The 18,606-nt window shown below is 41.3% G+C and overlaps 1 protein-coding gene across 2 annotated transcripts in view; it reads left to right on the top strand.

Annotated features, from left to right (window-relative positions):
• Nucleotides 1–16,912, top strand: part of VPS13B (vacuolar protein sorting 13 homolog B) — a 1,123,013-nt gene extending 1,106,101 nt beyond the window's left edge. For both annotated transcript variants that reach the window (XM_075582636.1, XM_075582637.1), the window contains exons 59-62: nucleotides 4,635–4,811; nucleotides 9,695–9,797; nucleotides 14,778–15,027; nucleotides 16,234–16,912. In XM_075582636.1, the coding sequence (XP_075438751.1) occupies nucleotides 4,635–4,811; nucleotides 9,695–9,797; nucleotides 14,778–15,027; nucleotides 16,234–16,482 (779 nt within the window). In that variant the 3' untranslated portion in view covers nucleotides 16,483–16,912. The remainder of the gene's footprint in view (nucleotides 1–4,634; nucleotides 4,812–9,694; nucleotides 9,798–14,777; nucleotides 15,028–16,233) is intronic.
• The last annotated feature ends 1,694 nt before the right edge of the window (nucleotides 16,913–18,606 follow it).

Below are 18,606 nucleotides of genomic sequence, written 5' to 3'. Positions count from 1 at the left end.
TGATAGCTGCATATCTAAATGACACAATGGATACATTCAGAAATATTTGGGAACCCTGGCTGGACAGCCTGGTTGGGGCTAGACTTGACCCAACCTCTCTTTCCCTGTGAATGCCACAAACTTGTAGATGCCTAGGAATAAATTGTTTGTTTGCTTTTAGCTCATGTCTCTCACTAAGTCACGTGCGTTACCAAATCTATGGCTGCTTATTAATGGTAACAAATGTAATTCTATGATGTTAGTGTGCTATATTCCTACCCCTTCCCTCCCTGCTCCTCACCTCCCCCATTCCTTCTTTTTTGTTTGTACCCTCCATCCCCCCCCCTCTACAAGTTTGCTTTCTGCGCCAATTGAAAGACCTTGTCTAAAAATAAAAAAAGATATAAAGTAAAAAAACAAAAACGTATGAATGTATTATTATTCTAAGGGTTACAGGGAGAGAGTTATGGGGTATTTTATACTCTGATTCATTTGGGTTTAAAATCATTCCCGCTCTCCCAGCCTTGAATGTCACAAAAGATTGATGAGTGGGAGATGGGACATACCCACAAAAGGTTGGCATTTTACAGAGGCAAAAGTTGAACATATAAACTGATTTTGAGTACAAAAATCAGAATTCATCTGAGAAGGGTGTTCCATCAATAACTCGTGAGTTCTTATGTCTTCAACTTCAAGACCTCTTTGAAGGGATCTAATATTGTTCGTTGGTTACGTATAGGTTATCTGTTTTATTATTTTATTAAACGGTGCATTTATATATGGTATCTCTTTGTAACATTCCTTTTCCGTGTAACCCGCCTTATTTTTCTATACCCCAGTGTATGAGATGGGGGCCTGAGTCTGTACAGTGTTAGTAACCCTCACACGTGCGTGGGGCCAGCAAGAAGGGGACACCACAGCAGGTTATGTATAACCGTTTTATAAACACAAGGAATAGGTATAATACACAGATTGTCAATAACCATGTGATCTTTATGATTAGGATCACTATATATAATACACAACCACTAATAACATCCCACCTTAACCCTGCGCATGTGGTGTGTTACTCACTGTACTCAGCCTCCCAATGCTGGGTGATCAGGCAGTGCTATGTGATACTAGTATCTCGTTGGAGCTCATAGATCAGAGTTCCAGTTGCAGGCCTGTATTTCACAAAGATATATGTAATGTGGTGCCCTTTTCTCTGACTGCTCCAGTTTTCTGTCTCCTGTTCTGCTTCTCTGTGCTGACATCTCTGCTCACTGATCAGCTCTCCTGTTCTGCTTCTCTGTGCTGACATCTCTGCTCACTGATCAGCTCTCCTGTTCTGCTTCTCTGTGCTGACAGCTCTAGACACCGCCTCACTCCCTCAGCTCCATGCAGCTCTGCCTTGGCTGCCCCCAGCCAGCCCTTAAGGTTCACTCCCTCTCATAGTCCCACCTCCTTCACCAGCCCTGTTACTGACTTAAAATAGTCACATGTCCCTGGCATTTAACCTGCTAGAAGGCAGTGTTCTGTTGTTGATGGGCAGACACAGGGGTTACAAATGTAAATCAGCACTGTACCCTTTTCCTATATATTAAATATTATATTCAATAAGTACTGTATTTGGGCCCTAATTGACCTTAGTACCCTTTTGAAGATATTAACCGCATTTTCAGACACATTTTGCTACATTGGGGTTTTTGTGTGCATTACATTTTTTTCTAGTAATCAGGAACTCCTAAGGGTAAGACCTTCAATTATTCTTGGTGGTGGCAGCGAAATTGAGATGTAGTGACATGTTTTTTGTTTGAGGAGAGATTGCTCATTTTTAGTGCAGTGCGGGGAGGTCCGTGAGTCAGCTGGATATTTTAAACCCTTTGACATACACTAGTCACGTGCACACAGGTGTGGCGTTCGCGACATGTATGTATGTAACATTATCTTGGCAGGAGTTCTAAAATATGTCCGCACTGTTGATCACCTTATAACTATAACTTGCCTCACTTGAATATGGTCCCTTAATCACCCCCTAATGAAAGATGTAGGTGTTGAATATTCCTTGGGACTGTTGCTGTACTTTTTAAAGCTATGTTTTTGATCAGGGGGGGAGGGGGGGTATTTACTAAAGTCTGCAAAACACGTGCAAAATGAATGCACCGATCTATTAAAGGACAAAGTTCTTTGAATTGGATTCCTTTTCTTTGATAAGTTTGGTGCTATTATTTTGCACGGCTGTTGCCCTAGTTGTGCATCTGGCAGACTATATGAACTAGATCTTGCTAATAACATGTATCTAAGCCCTATGCTGCCATGGGTTGCTGACCCTCTCAATAGGTTTTACATGCAAAAAAACCCCAACATATTTTGGGCAAGATGTCACGTCAGCGGGCTTTCACTTTATTCCAATTTCAATATACGTTGCCAAGTGGAACTGGGGCTTTAAAGCTGCTGTTTTTGAAGATAGCCCCTTATAACAAATCTACGTAAGTACCAGCACTCACTGTCTAATAGCCAAATGATGAAAACAGTTGTAATGCAGAATAAACATTTAATAATAAAATGAACCAGAAATAAATTAAATGTGTTTGCAGAAACCAGTATCATAAATGGGCATGTCACAAAGTGAGGGGTGGGGGGGGGGGAAAGGAAAAGGGGAAAAAACATGAAACACAAGGAATATACACAAAAAACGGAGAACGGAAAGTATGCTAGGGGGGCGACATTTCGAGGGACTACCTCTTCATCTGGCCCATTCCCCCTGGTCCAAAAGGACCGAGAGGTACTTCCCTAAGCCTCCCTTCCCCTATACCTGGTCAAATCAGACACCCCTGAAAATAGATAGCAAACATATAGTGTAGGCTAAATACAGCTAAACAGCTAATAGCAGGGCAGCAATAATCCACTAATGGTACAGTAAAAGCTGAACACAGCTTGCAAATGAGCACCAGGAGTCCACAGTCAGTGAAAGGTTAATGAGAAAACTAAATGAAGTGATCAAACCCTCAGTGGCTCTGCTCCTTCAGCTGCTCGTGTGGAGTGCTATATGAACTAGATCTTGCTAATAACATGTATCTAAGCCCTATGCTGCCATGGGTTGCTGACCCTCTCAATAGGTTTTACATGCAAAAAAAAACCAACATATTTTGGGCAAGATGTCACGTCAGCGGGCTTTCACTTTATTCCAATTTCAATATACGTTGCCAAGTGGAACTGGGGCTTTAAAGCATCTGTTTTTGAAGATAGCCCCTTATAATGTTTATCTGCTATTATTGACATTTGATTCCATGCAAGTGTAATAGCTTTTAATTACCTTAAAGCAACTAGCCCAGGTTAAAATAAAATAATAATAATAATACAGCCCAGGTTAAAATAATAATAATAATAAAGCCCAGGTTAAAATAATAATAATAATAATAAAGCCCAGGTTAAAACAAAACAAACAGGGTGAGCATCCAAAGTCCGTGTATCCCCTGGGTCAGGACTGACAAAGGCAGTGGACAAACTGTGGGAACAATATAGCCGCCAGAGTCAGACTCGCTCCAGCAACCAATAGAAAAGCGAGGACTTTGCGGCTTCCTATTGGTGATCCCTGCGGCCAGGTTTGTTGTCCGCCGCCATGTTTCTACTTTTTTTTTCCCCCCTGTCAAAACCAGCACAGGTCAGATTTTAGAAATAAAAACAGGGAGCCAGAATTGCTGCTCTAAGGCGCGTGAGCACAATGCAACATTTTCAGTATCAGGACACACACACAACATCGTCTGCTCGTACCAAGAACTCACATTATATTTTATGATGCAGCGATGAGTGAGAAATTAAAAAAGGTCGTGAGAAAATGCTCAACTCCAGCCATCTTTAACGAGTCCCACGTATTTGGAATAATTTACTCCAATACAAATAAAACCATCACATTCCCCAATGAAGTATTGTGACTATTATGAAGAAAGAAAAGTATTTGTTTTTTATTGGAGATAGCAGGCAGAGCAGCTTCTGTGACAGATTTTTGAATATCACCTCTTTTTTTTTTCACAAAAAAAAATCCTAATGAAGGAAACAAAGAGAAGAAAAAGCAATATCATAAAACTGTAAGGAATCACTGTCTCATGATAAAGTTTATATTCTGTTGTTCACTCCAAAAAAACGAAGTTTCTCAGTACCTAATGCAAGGATGATCATATTTCACAAGCTGTATTAGTATTTAAACAACCCAGGGAGTACAAAGCCAGCAGTACGAAAAAAGAAAAAAACAGTATGTTGGCTGACGGCAATTATTGTTCTCCGACTCAAAACTTGGGCTAGCGAAAGGATGAGAAATGTGAATTCCACAACAGCAAGACAGTTTCCAGCGTCTGCTCAAGAACATACATGCATCACTAGCCAAGCTGAGCTACAGCAAGTGCTTAGAGAACAGCATATGGAAGCAAACAGTCTAATTGGATGATCGGTGTTATAGATATTTCAAGGAATCGGGCTCTCAGGACCATGACTGTAAAAGTTGAAACTAAAGTAACATTGAGATAATTGAATTGGTAAATGCATTAGAAAGAAGGTGGGGTGTGCAGCTCCATCCAAACAAAACTCGCGTCCAAACTTAAATGTTCCCTATTGGTTTGTATTTTTTTTCCCCCCTTATCTAAATTAATGGTTGTGACTTATTGCTGTTGTTTCAGGTGCAATAGCTGGCATCATAGATCAGCCTATGCAGAACTTTCAGAGGACGTCTGAGGCCCAAGCATCAGCCGGGCACAAGGCCAAGGGAGTTATCTCTGGTGTGGGAAAAGGAATTGTTGGAGTCTTTACCAAACCAATTGGAGGAGCGGCTGAGCTTGTGTCACAGACAGGCTACGGTACGTTTCATGGTGATTGAACAGTGTTGACACTCGTTTTTCTCAAAGATGATCTTCTGTCTGTAAAATAAAAAGACCGTAAGAGCATTCTTTATGGCCTGGTTATTGTAATTCATGCAATCTATCTGAAGTATTTGCAAAGAATATAATAAAAGATGACATATAAAAGACAGTTGATGTAGAGTTTAAAAACCAACAATAACATAAATGCTGACATAGCCACCAATGATAATAATTTGCAATATGGGCAAATTTTTTGTTTTAGTGCCTCATTCAATGCTATATGAAGACAATTGACTAAAGTGAAAAGACCATGAAATTCATATCTTTTATGCTCGAGGTCAGTCCCGTGCCAAATAGTGATACAGTTGGAGTGTACTCCGCAAGCATGCAGACTGGAAACGTAGGATATCAGCCTACATACTTCAAAACCAGTACATCAAGCTGGACATCTTAAAAGTAGTCAATCACAAGCAGTATAAAATATCATTTAAAAAAAAGCTTTATTTGCATAAAGTCTTAAAAGTCACAGACAGAAATGTGGATGGGAGCAGAGAGGCAGCTAACACCAGCTCATCCTATGTGTTTTGTGATGAGATAAAGCTTCAGGAGTCTACTCAAGTGTGTCTTCATGATTAATGTACAATGGTTTTTAACCCATTCAATGCCATAAAGCCAGCAACGCATTCCAACACTGACAGGTTTATGGACAGGCAGTCTGTGGAACTGCTGCAGAGTTTAGCACAGTAAGAAGTCAGACTAACCACTTCTAGATGATTGATGTTGGAGTTGAACTCTGATCCCAGCACTTAGCAGGTTTCATAAATACAGTCCCGGGGGGCACCCAATTTACGTGTACGTGTACAGGCTGCCTCTTCTGTATCTGGTTTTCTCGGGCATTTTTTATCTGCATCTCCAACCTTACGTTATTTCCAATGGAGATGAACAATGTTCAGAAATCCATTTATAATGCTACTCAGATAGCCACGACATGTAGAGACTTAATACTTTCATGTTTACTATGTAACTACATTTAAACTTTTTCAATAAGGATGGAGGGAAAAGTAACAGTTCCTATTATTACTGAATGATATCCCCTAGGTGTTTTACCCTTCATTGTCACAACATTTTGCCTGTACACATATTTGTTTGATCTGGAAGTGCCTCATCCTCAGTTGATTGTGATCATTTATGTAGTAACCCTAAGAGCATCTTTTTCATTTGATTGAGGTTCCACTGAGTATTTTACATTATCCCCATCGCTGCTGGTGCTGCATTTAGTGCTATCCCTGTGTATTCTGGCATTTAGTCACATCCACCCAATACTGTGTAAAGCGGTTGACAGTGTTTGTAAAAAAAAAAAAAAAAAAAAAAGATTTTTACATATACTTTTGTGTTAATATTGGTAATTAATGTCGTGTTCTTGGGCTTTGGATTTCTGTGGTGCTTAACATGTTCCACTGCACATCAGAGAGAGAAAATAATTACTGAAAGGTTAGTTGATTCAGCAGATGTGGGAGAGGTGAAATACAGCGAAGGAAGGAAGAAATCCCAGAGACAGACATGAGGAATACATAAAGTTATCACATTTTCTTGCAGTAAGCCGGTCAAACAAATAAACCGCATGGGCCAGATTATCTAGTATTCATTTTATTTGCTATATTCTGTGAGTGACAGTGTGACATAAACATTTGTGGAAACGTAATGCACGTGGCAAAAAGGAATTAGGGGATTGAGAGCATGATACAATTTAAGGTGCTTTGCACTTTGAGCCGTGGTTTAAAAAAAGTACTTGTAATGTAGCTAAAAGCAATGAAAAAAATTATATTTTTCTCTTTTAAATCTTTATGAACTGGGATATATTATTTTGCAATGGAAAGCCAACCCAGTTTTCTAAGACTGTAGCATAACATATTCTTTCTCAATGGCTTTCATGCCCCTGTAAAAGATTTTATGATATCGCTGAAGGTTTTACAAACCACTAATTCTTGGTCTAATGACCATGCCTCATTTATAAAACCTTTACAAGCCATCAGAATGTACACATGTCGGATCATCTTCAGCTCTCAGTTTTCCACATTGAGACTTGTTTAAATACATCATGTCTTGCGCGCTGGCACTCAGAAGAACATACAAGGAACCACAGGTCTCAGGAGGGCTCATAAATGTATATGTATCGATGTTTAACAGCTGGATTAAGTCACTTAACATTAAATACGGTATCTAGGCAAACAGTTTGTTTTTTCAATTTTACCATCCATGACACACATATAGAAGTATTTTATTATTAAGCAGGAAAGTTAACTACGGTCTTGACTATTTTCTGTATAAATTGTAAACGATGTGTGTGATACCATTTGGGAATGGATAGCTCTCAAGAGTATTATGTTTCCACTAATTGCTTGTATACTGTTGGCTTTTAAACATTCATTTTTTTTTGTTTCTAGCTAATGCACAATCACTAGGGTTAAGTGCACTGCCATTGTGTTTTAACGTTCAGCGAATTATCTACAAGCCCAGCGATGGCTTCCAAAGATGTGACATCATTTGGAAGTCCTGTTATTTAAAATACTCTGTTCCAAATAGATAGATGACTTATGAGTAACATATTGCTTCAATGCAGAGCTGTAGTAGCTGTTTAGGTCCTTGAAAAACTGGACGCTATGCAAGCTGAGCTGTCTAGAATATCTTTTATTGGAACAACATGGATATTACTCCATAGATGTTGTTTTCTAACATGGGAGTAGGAGAATAACATCAGCTACTCTCGTGGGATGTTGGGCAAATACTTTTTCTTTCTTGTTCCTTATCTTGGTAATTGTGTAATGATAATATCATTGGTCCCCTTCACTCCTTTGAGGACTGCCCTTCTTTGTCCCTAAGCCAGTCGTTCCCAACTCTGGTATGCGTGTAGCTAGTAATGCACAGAGTCTTAGAAATCAGTAACCCACAGTACTGTGGGATACAAGAGGATAGAGGCAAATAAAAGAATCTGAATAATAGTCCAACAAAGTTACAGCTACATTGCAATTATTAACTGAATGTAGAGAGGAAACGTAGTTATAGGCTTCAAATAGGTATGGATATAGATATTTATACAAGCCAGTAAAAATGTGGTGGTCCGTGGAGTTCTTATTTATTGTGGTACAAACCAAAATGTGTTGCTGCTGCTCTAGCGATAGTTGCAATACACAGAATGCAACATACAATGTTATTGTGTACTTTGGAGATTAATAAGATCCAGTCTTCTCTGAAAAAGGCACCTATGTGGTCGTCAAAGTTGCTGCACAAAACGGCTGTAAACAATTTTCTTGCTGGTAAAATAAAAGTTAACAATATCTGAAGTGAGTCCAGATTACACATTTCTTTAAACCACAAAATTTCAATAAAACACATTTGCGCTATCAAGCAGCCCAATTAAACCAAGTAGTGATATGGAATAATGATCCAACAACCTGCTGCTGGTTGGAATTGAATCCTATTATGCGAGACCTCTATCCCTCGCAGCGGCTCTTTGGTCCCGAGGAGCCGGGAGACACCGATAGGAAGGTTTGGCCTGGGATCGATGAGGTGCACGTGGAAAATATGGTCCAAAAATAAAGGAAAGTATGCATTAAGGACCTTCCCATCACTGCTAACTCCTATTTTCTACAACCCGGGCTTCCCTCGGGGCTGTTCCCAAGGACAATTGAACCAATTTCAAAAATAGCAGCGGACCTGGTAGAAAAAGGGAGGATCCTGTCCTTCCAGGATATCCAAAAAAAAAGTACCAAACGCAAGATTTCCATCTCTTTAAATTCCTTCAAATTAGACATTTTCTCTCGTCAATTTGCCACAACGGGAGTTTTCCTGATTTATCAAAATGTTAAATATATTGTTAGAAAGGCACTAACCAGAGAGGATTGAGATCAGGGAAAATACATGGGGGTAGAGGCATCAATAGACACACCGGACCATAAGTACATGCTAAAATGGACTGAAGACTTCACGTGGAAATAGAAAGGGATGAGTGGGAAGATATCTGGGAATCGGCAACCAAAACCTCAATTTGCACAATAACGAAAGAAAATATCTACAAAATTATATTTCAATGGTACCTAACTCCTAGTAGAGGAGCTTCCCTGGAACGCCTGATCTATGCTGGAGATATGGCTCACATATGGTGGACGTGCCCGTCTGTGCAGAACTTTCGGACTGTGATCCAAAATATTATCCTAGATGTTACAGAATTAAGAATTCCCCTGGACCCGCTGACCTTCGTGCTAGCCAAACCAGTAGAAATCCTCCCCCCCACCCATGAGGAAGGTGATCTCCTTTATCCTAACCACAGCGAGATGTTCCATAGCTGCTGCTTGGAAAAAAATTAACACCCCCTACAGAGGAACGGTGAATAAGAGAATAAACGAAGTTATGTATATGGAGAAGCTGACTGCCCAACTAAACCAATCTACTGGGCAGTTCTACAAGACATGGGAGCCAGGGCTCCAAAGTTAGAAAGATCTAGGGAGGAAAAGTCCCATCACTATACACCCCACTAAATGCCTGCCCCTGCCCACCTCTCCCGCCTCCCCTCCCCCCTTTTTCCCCACTCTACATTTTTCCATCTTATCTTCTCTATCCACTTTGAATTCATACCAGAGATTACAGATAATCAGTACACTGTTATTAAACAAAGGGAATAATATATAAACAACTAATTGGTCATTTAAATACACAAACTGAAGACAGAGTATATGTATCTCAAATGTTGAAGTTTATTTTGTATGGAAATATCCTGTACAATGTATATCGTCCTTAATGTGACTCTCCCTTTGTACAGTGAAGATGTGTAAGTCTCAGAAAATGCAACAAAAAAAAAACCACCTTTGCTCTTCTCACTGCAGGTATTTTACATGGAGCTGGACTGTCCCAACTTCCCAAGCAGCGCTACGTGTCCAGCGATCAACAGACCGACCAGGCCCCAAATAGCCACGTCAAATACATCTGGTAATACTATTCAAGCTTATCTTGTTTATAATTATGTTGTTTGAGGTGCTTCTTTTCTGCATATTCTGCAATATATTGCAGACCTTTCCTGTTGTAAAGACTTAAAGCTGCAGTTCAGTCTTTTTTTTTTTTTTTTAATTAATTTTTTTACTTCAATAGTTTCATGTGGGCAATCTCTAATTACCTAAAGAACTGTATAGCTGCCAGTCAATTCGTTCTCCATGTATTGATAGGAAAAATTTGGTGACATAATTAGAGCTGGCATATGTTTTTATTTGCTTCTGTCAGTCAGTGGAAGCTCATGAATATTCATGAGCACTCCTGCACTGACATGTGCTAGAGGGAGGGCAGGGCTGACAAAGGGGTGTGCCAGAGCTTGTGACAGGACATAAATGGGCAGTGCCTCAGCAAATGGCTGTTAAAATAGAATACAAGAAAATTGGTCTTTCAAAGTTGTTTTTTTAAAAACAAAAATGCTAAAAGTATTTTTTCTTACTACAGAACTGATTTATTAAAAAAAAACACACATGCAGGATATTGACTGAACTGCAGCTTTAAGTGGGCTTTTGGCCTGTAGTTGCGTTAAAAGAGTCCTCTTTTTGGGAAATATTGACTTTTTGCTCTACAGCTGTGATTGGTAAACAGCGAGTGCTTCTATGTACAAACATTAGTCTGCCAATGTGATTTCAGCAAACCGCTCCATATCTTTTCATCACTAACATCTGCATAATCATAGAATCCTATGCTCCCTGAATTTCAGAGAGACTTCTGACACAGATTGACAGGAAATATTGTCAAAAATCCCTCCATTGTACAAAGAACAGCAAAGATGGAGAACCTATGCATGATGTCTTCCACAAGTCCCCCAAACCTGCTCTGTTTACCCCATTGTCATGTCATATACGTCATCTTATTAAATTGTAGACAAGGATTCTGGGTAATGACATGCAAACTCCTAGAAATTCATGCAGCTGTCCACAAACCCTATTTTTGTCATCTAGTAGTTTAAAGAGGAAAAAGTGGATCTCTGTGATAGACCAGAAGCATAGTCAGCAGAGAAATGTAGTGTCATTATAGCAGGGCTCAAAAACATCCACAATCAGATCCCAGATATCTGATTAAAGCTTATAAGGACTATATTTGTGGGACGTGAGACTCTAGTGCTTGTGAAGACAACGTTTAGATAATTTTTTGTACATATACAGTACTTTTATGATAACAGTGGTAATTCATGTCAAGTTCTTGGGCGTTGTATTTCTGTAGTGCTTAACTACTTAATATTTATACTGCACATTAGAGGGAGAAAATAATGACTTACTAAAACGTTAGTTGATTCATTGAAAAGCCTGCCAGCAGATGTGAAAGAGGTGAATACAGTGAAGGAATTCAAAAACCCTTGAGAAACACATAAGGAATACATAAAAAGTTATCAACATTTCTCAACGGGCCCAGACAGTGGTTCTCTGGCCAGTAATGGCAGAGATGACTTCCAAGGACTGAACTTACCCGAGATCTGGTGGCTCTCAACTGAAAGTTACATTTTAAGTGGAAAAGTAATGAGTTTAGTACGTTACACTCCATTTACATTGATAGGAGCACTGATGCTAAAAATGAGTGAGACAGAATTATATCAGTGAGACATGGCAGCCCTGGAGTGATTGAAGTCGCAAGCAGAGAATAAAGGCTTGGAACACTGTACTCCAAAGGGCCCAAAATAAACATAAGCATACTTGTTCGGAAACCCTTCAGGGGAAGGGGGGGAAAGAGGGGAAGGGAAAGAACACCCTCGCTTCAGCCTGGCTGGAGGTGCTACAATCAGGGGCGATGTAGAATAGCAACAATAGAAAAATGGAACCCCTATAATGAGAGCACTCTAAACAGATATGTACACTGACACCAGAGGAATCTAATGATGTAATGAATTGATGAATTATTTAAAATAATCTTTATTAGGAGATACCTAAAAATTTAAATATTGCAGGTAAGTGAACCTATGCCTCCTCTGAGGCTTGCCTAATCTAAAGTGCGAATTTAAAATGGAGTGGGTAAAACTAAAAGACCATTCAGACACCGCGTGTTAGAACATCTCGGCACCATACGTAATCAAATGGACACACCAGTGGCCAGACATGTCCAGGAATGCCACAATGGGGACAGCAGTGTCCTTACATTTATTGGTATTGACCAATTCTCACTTGGACTGAGAAAAGGAGACTGGGATGAGATTTTAATTTTTGAGGTATCTCCTAATAAAGTTTATTTTAAATAATTCATCAATTCACTACATCATTAGATTCCTCTGGTGTCATCAGTGTACATATCTGTTTAGAGTGCTCTCATTATAGGGGTTTCATTTTTCTATTGTTGCTATACTTGTTTGGAAACAAGGATTTATAAACTGGTGTAAGTGTGTATACATGTGCACGCACGCACACACCTTATCATGATGGTCGGCTTACTTAGAACAATTCAATAACCCTTGCAGTTAAAATTTTACCTATTTCTATGTGAAAAATGAATGTTTTGATTTTCACCCGATTCTGTTTCCATACTGTTCTTCTTTTATTTGTGACAAATTACAGTTTTATTATGATAAACAAAAAAAAAGTTGTAATTGACAATTCACGTGTACAGTAGATTATATCAGGGGTGCGCAAGACTTTTTTGGGGGGAGCGCGGCTCACTTACCCGGCTGCAGTCCCTGCTTCCGTCCACGCATCTCCATGGCAACGCAGCGTCAAATTACGCCGTGAGGTGACGTCAGATGACCCCACGGCGTTATTTGATGCCGCATTAGAAGTAAGGTTGGGCGCGCCACACAGGGGGAGAGCAGGCACGGGGGCGCAGCGCAGGAAGTTAGCGCTCCCCTGGACTATATGATGCATAAAGAATCTCGTCATGAAAAACAGATAGTCAAGATAAAGGTTTTTGATGTTACCGCACTCCTGTTAGATAATTGTAGTGGGCGTCCTTTTTCTTTGTAAGGTGCAGGCAGTTGAAGAGAGTCTGGGATCCCACTTCTGCCACGTAGTTCTACTTGAAACTGGATATCGTCTTGCCGCACGGTTCTAATAAAGTCTTACACCGGACACTATAGTATAATAAAGGGGTTTATTTGCAGGTTGCAAACGCACAATGTTTCGGGGATCTCCCTTCCGCAGGTGCAATATTACACATGAGGAAGGGAGATTCCCGAAGCACTGTGCGTTTGCAACCTGCAAATAAACCCCTTTATTATACTACAGTGTCAGGTGTAAGACTTTATTAGAACCGTGCGGCAAGACGATATCCAGTTTCATGATAAAGATGGAAATCTTCCTAGTTATTTGGTTCAATGAATTAATTTGTTCATCGCCTTTAAAGGGGCAATCCCTCCTAGCACCAACGTGAACTAATTCCAATGACAGATTTGGGTGAAGAAATTATCGATTACTCAGATGAGGCCCCTTTAACAAATACATATACGTGTCATGTTTAAATTAATCTTGGGAGCGGTTAGCTTCCCTCTGGCTGCTCCCTTTTGTGTGATGTCACCGTGAGATCAGCAAGAGCTTGTACAGCCAGACCCCCCTCCTCCTCCTCCTCCTCCTCCTCTTACCTTTAGGCTAAGGCCCCGCTCCCTCAGACAGGCGGGGCGCTGACAGACACAGACCGCGATATGTGGTCTGTAGGGAGTGGGAGCCGGAGCGGGAGGTGGACGGGAGGGGGCGTGGCTTGAGCGGGAGGGGGCGTGGCTTGAGCGGGAGGGAGCGTGGCTTGAGCGGAGGGACCCGCTACTCCCCCCCTCCCTCCCTCCACGGGCTGCAGGAGGGAGCTGCTGCGGGCTGCTGTAAGGTAAGCAGCTCCCTCCCCTTCTGCCACAAAACACACACACACACAACCTTGAGTAGGAAGCTGCCTGATAACAGCTCCTGCCCCCGCCGCTGATTGGCTCATCAGCGCACCAAGTGACGCGTCACCGCTCGGGATCACAGTTTTCTTGAATCCCCTGCCGGCTGACGCGTCACAGTGCGTAGTGAGCCGTCAGAGAGGGGGGACTGGGACCGGCTAGGGAGGATTCCCCTGCTGGAAGGGAACGCTCGCGCGGCCGTCCGCGCCGCCGAGCGCAGCGGGTCCCAGCCCGTAGAAGTTTTCTGATAAGGACAGGGTGGAATAAGGGTATATAAAAGACTTGATTGACAAACACTCCCCAGAGGCCCCTAACAAATTAAACTGAGATTGCACATTTAAGAAGTAAGTCAGGGCTGAGGACCCCACATGGTATATTGTTGCTGAGAACTGTGCCACTGTTAGGCCGAGTTTATAGTAGCGGAGTCACTATGTGCGCGCTTGCGTGTGCACGTCCGTCAAGCACTCTTCCGTAGTTGGCTATTGCAGTTAGCCAAGTGCCTGCGGGCGAAGTAGCGCGTTGACGCGGCAGCTATTTGGGAAGACAAAAAAAACTGGTCTTTTCAGGCGGCTGACGTCAGCGTCACGTGAGCTGGTTCAACCAATGAGGGCAAACCATCTTCGTGACGCGTCCGCCACGCCCCCGCATTGCCTACCAAATCTCCTGCAGCCAAGTTCACAGATCGCTGGGGCCGCAGGAGTGCTCGCGGCCGGCAGTATAATGTCTGCCTTAAAGACAGACGGCACACTACACACTACAACAATCCACTGTTGTTTTTTCTTTCACAGTGGGTTCTAATTCTAGTGCCTCCGAAAGAGAACGTTACATAATATGCCACTGTTTGTCAATGTAAACACTGTGCAGTTTATTCATTAGCATCATACTGGGGAAAAAATACTGCGTTGATTATTATTAATATTAGGCATTTCCTGCATTGTTCATTTTTGACTGTGCTTTCCGTTTGCATTGGTGCCTCATATTTGGTGGACTTGTTAGTCCTCCAGGAAAACTGAGCGGGTGAATTGGTGCTAATTGTAAATGCCCTTAGTCCAATGGCAGGAGCTAATCATGTATGACATTTTATGATGCAGGAAAATGCTGCAGTCTTTGGGCCGGCCGGAGGTTCATATGGCTCTTGATGTAGTTATCGTCAGCGGATCAGGACAAGAGTATGAAGGATGCTTGTTGCTTACATCAGAAGTACTTTTTGTGGTCAGCATCAGTGAGGACACACAGCAGCAAGCTTTTCCCGTCACGGAAATCGAGTGCATGGAAGACCCTGATTCAGTAAACTGTCTAAAAGTGCAACTAAAGCAGCAACAAGTGACCTGTGATTTGGAGGTACAGTATGCGCCGTTGATTGTTTGTGTGTTCAGCTCTCATAGCATTGTGGCTCCTAGAGAAGACATGGGGCTATATTCAATGGTGAAAGTAGATTTTTATTCTTACAGGCACTACCCCGCCTTGTCGGCAACCTTGTGAGCCTCCCCCCCCTTGTTTACAACTCCGCGCTCCCACCCCCCTCTATTTCCCTTCTCCCCATGTATTTCTCTCCGCCCTCCGGCTGTCTTCCTCTTTCCTCCGTCACTCCCCCCTTATCCCCATTCACTCTTACTCTCCTCCACCTGCCCCCTCTCCTCACACTCTCTCCCCCTCTCCGCTATCACTCCATGACCCCCTTCTCACTCAATCTCGCTCCCTCATTCCCTCCTACCTACACACACACACAACTCCCCCTCCAACATACACAAATACACACCATCTCCCTCCCCGATCCCCATACAATCCCCACCACCACAAGAACACTCCCAAACAATACACACAGTAACACCCTCCACAATAATACCCCCCACAATACACACAATATTATAACACCCCCACAATATAATACCCACACACACACACACACACACACACACACACACACACACACACACACACACAATATACACAATATAATGCCACACACATAATATACACAATAGAATACCCCTTACCGGTACTACTTACTGGACCGGACCGGCCTACTTTCAGCTCTAGCTATATTTAGTAAATGGTGCTGTGCTACTCAGCAATTTTTTTCTAGAAAAAAAGGTGAGGGAACTCTGATGTGAGGATGGGACCGGAGGGGGGATTATACTTATTATATTCTAATTGTTTTATGACATAAAAATTAGTTTGTTTTTTTTAGATGATCACAATAATGCGTGACACTTTCTAGCCCCGGAAGCCCCCTCCCTCCCTGTCACATCAGGCCCAACGGCCAGAACAGTGAAATTATCACGTGATGCAGAGTTGCCAGAGGGTTACGTGGCCACGGAGTTGGCACAACACTCCAGCACTTAAGTGGTTAAAAGAGCTGAAAAAAGTGGTTGCAAAATGAATAACAGTTACTATTAACAAGGGATGACCACTTAAGAGGCTAGTGCTTTAATTACCTGCCCAATCCTACTCAGTATCCCTACAGCATACCTGGCATAATCATCAAAACACAGTGTGCACTGAACGTGAGTCATTGTCTAACAAATTGTTTGCATTCTGTTCCAGTCCGATGGTGCTAGAGAGAGATTGTCTGAACGGCAATACAGCCAACTTGTGGACTACATCACAAAGAGCTCCCATCATCTGGTCCCCAGTAACTCTTCATTACACATCGCATCCCAGGTGGTAGCCGCAGAACCACCTCCGACCAACACAAAGACTTACCAGTATTTGGTGGAGACCCATTTTGCCAGGGTGTTCACAAGCAAATTCAAAATGGTCAAAAATAAGGCTCTGCGCTGGGGGTTTTACTAACCTGCTATAAAAATGCTTACAATGCGCCAAAATACATATTGAAATGATACTAATGTTGGGTGGTGCATCCCGAAACTATGTTAAGAGATGGTATAATACTTCAGCAGATGCTTAACAGTGTAAAATATATAGAGGAACAGACAAGTTCTGTAGATGATGTCCTAAAATGGGGCGTGTTCCATTGAAGGCGTATGGAAGCAGAAGAAAGCGGAACACAGAGTTCCAGCTAAGAAGCCTCCTTATCTCTAAGCTGTGCCATGATATCCAGAGCATGGGTGTGCAGATTACTTGTTGAAAGCACTTTTCACACACAAAATTGTTCAGTCAGAAGAGATTCAGAATGATATGTAATCAGACATTAGGATCCACATTCTGGTCATCTCATTCTATTGAGATAGAAGATTCACAAATTAAAACATTATAAACTTTGTGTCTGTGTTTCACTGAGCAGGGAAACAAGTGAACTGATCAAATCAGACCAAATTGAACTTCTACAATGAATTTTAGACTTGTCGAGTAATGAAAAGGCTAATTAGATCTTTTGCAGAAATGCTTTTTGGAAATGTAACTGGATTGATACTTGAAATTGGTAGTAGCTACTGCAGACAATTACCTTACCTGAAAAAGATTGTCGTAAGCATGGCTATTGTACATGTGATGTACCTCACCTTTAATGGATATGCATGTAGCAGAGGACCAGTGTAACACCACAATGTTACTTCCCAGGGTTTATTATTAAAACCAGCATGAAGCATACAGCACATTCCTGGGTTATAAATCACTTGCTTTGATCCTGTCCTACTGCATCAGCAAATCCACAAAGAGGAATTTCACAGTTAAACTTTATTTCACATGTTGCCCTAAATAGTGGATGTATAATAGATAGTGTAATAGCTTAATGGTGAAGGTGGTAAATATGCACATAACATAAGTAAAACGTAAAGGAGAAAACTATTTAAATTGTGTAAGTAGCATTTGTGCTTGGATCTGTGATTCCAAGGATGTTTGGCGCTTTCGTCAAACAAAAATATTGTTGAAAGCTCGAGCAAATCTAAACATGAAGACAATCCCGGTAACCCATTAAGAAGCTGTAAAAAAAAATCTATGGTGCTTAAGTTCCAAAAACAGCCCTTTTGTAATTATATTGATGCAAAACTCATCTGTAACATGCAGCAGTGCATGAACGTACTTGGCTCATATTTTGTTCCAGTGGTCATATGGTTCAGCAGGGAGAAGAATTGACTTGACTTAAATGATAATGGGACATATCAATTACTGTAATTGCATCTTATACTCCAATTTGCATTCATTTTTGGATAAAAAATTCCAAATATCAACTGGATTACCTAATGTGATTATTGTACCACAAACATTATGAGGGCGCAGAGGAAATATTAGAGGTTGTGCAAGCAGTAACTTTCCTGCGCTGGATACACCAGCCGCTAAAGTTTTTGAGTGTAATGATCTGGTGGCAAGTTATACTTTTTACAGCTGTTCTATTAATCAGAATTTCCTAAAGCCAAACCTCAAGTCCCAATTGCTTATCCACAATATTTCAAATGAAAGAATCAGGGCAGGAGACATTATCATCAGCCTGATTCAGTAAGCGGCACAAGCAATTTAGTAAATCTGACTATATTGACCTCACTCAGTAACACCATTGAAGCACATGGTATTACAGCTCGCTAAACAGCTGTTGTGATTTCAAGAATTACATCTGTAAAGAATGTTACATACAAAATAAATATATACTTATTTTATTAGTCTGAGAAGTTAGTGTTTTAACCTAATAACCTACAGCACTCCTTCCCTCTTTCTACTCCGTGACAATAACCTTTACAATGAGCACATCCGGTGCTATAACCTGCTACGTCATTTGTTGTCACGTTATTTCTGTGTATGCAAACTACAGATTATTTACCTGAGCTAGACAAACGTGATGCTTGGGATTTAAATATGCCATCATTGGCTTGTAAATGACTATTGCCTAGGGGCATGAGAGCGATGTGTTTCATGCCGAACTGCAGGGAATAGGGGGAATGTAATGTCTTTCTCATTAATAACATTGCGGCATTGTTTACCTTTTAACAGCTTTCCATGCTGTAGGGATATGCAAAGCAATGC

Source organism: Ascaphus truei, chromosome 2 (assembly GCF_040206685.1).
Source record: "Ascaphus truei isolate aAscTru1 chromosome 2, aAscTru1.hap1, whole genome shotgun sequence".
Classification (NCBI taxonomy): Eukaryota; Metazoa; Chordata; class Amphibia; order Anura; family Ascaphidae; genus Ascaphus; species Ascaphus truei.
This window is presented reverse-complemented; position numbering and strand designations above follow the sequence as displayed.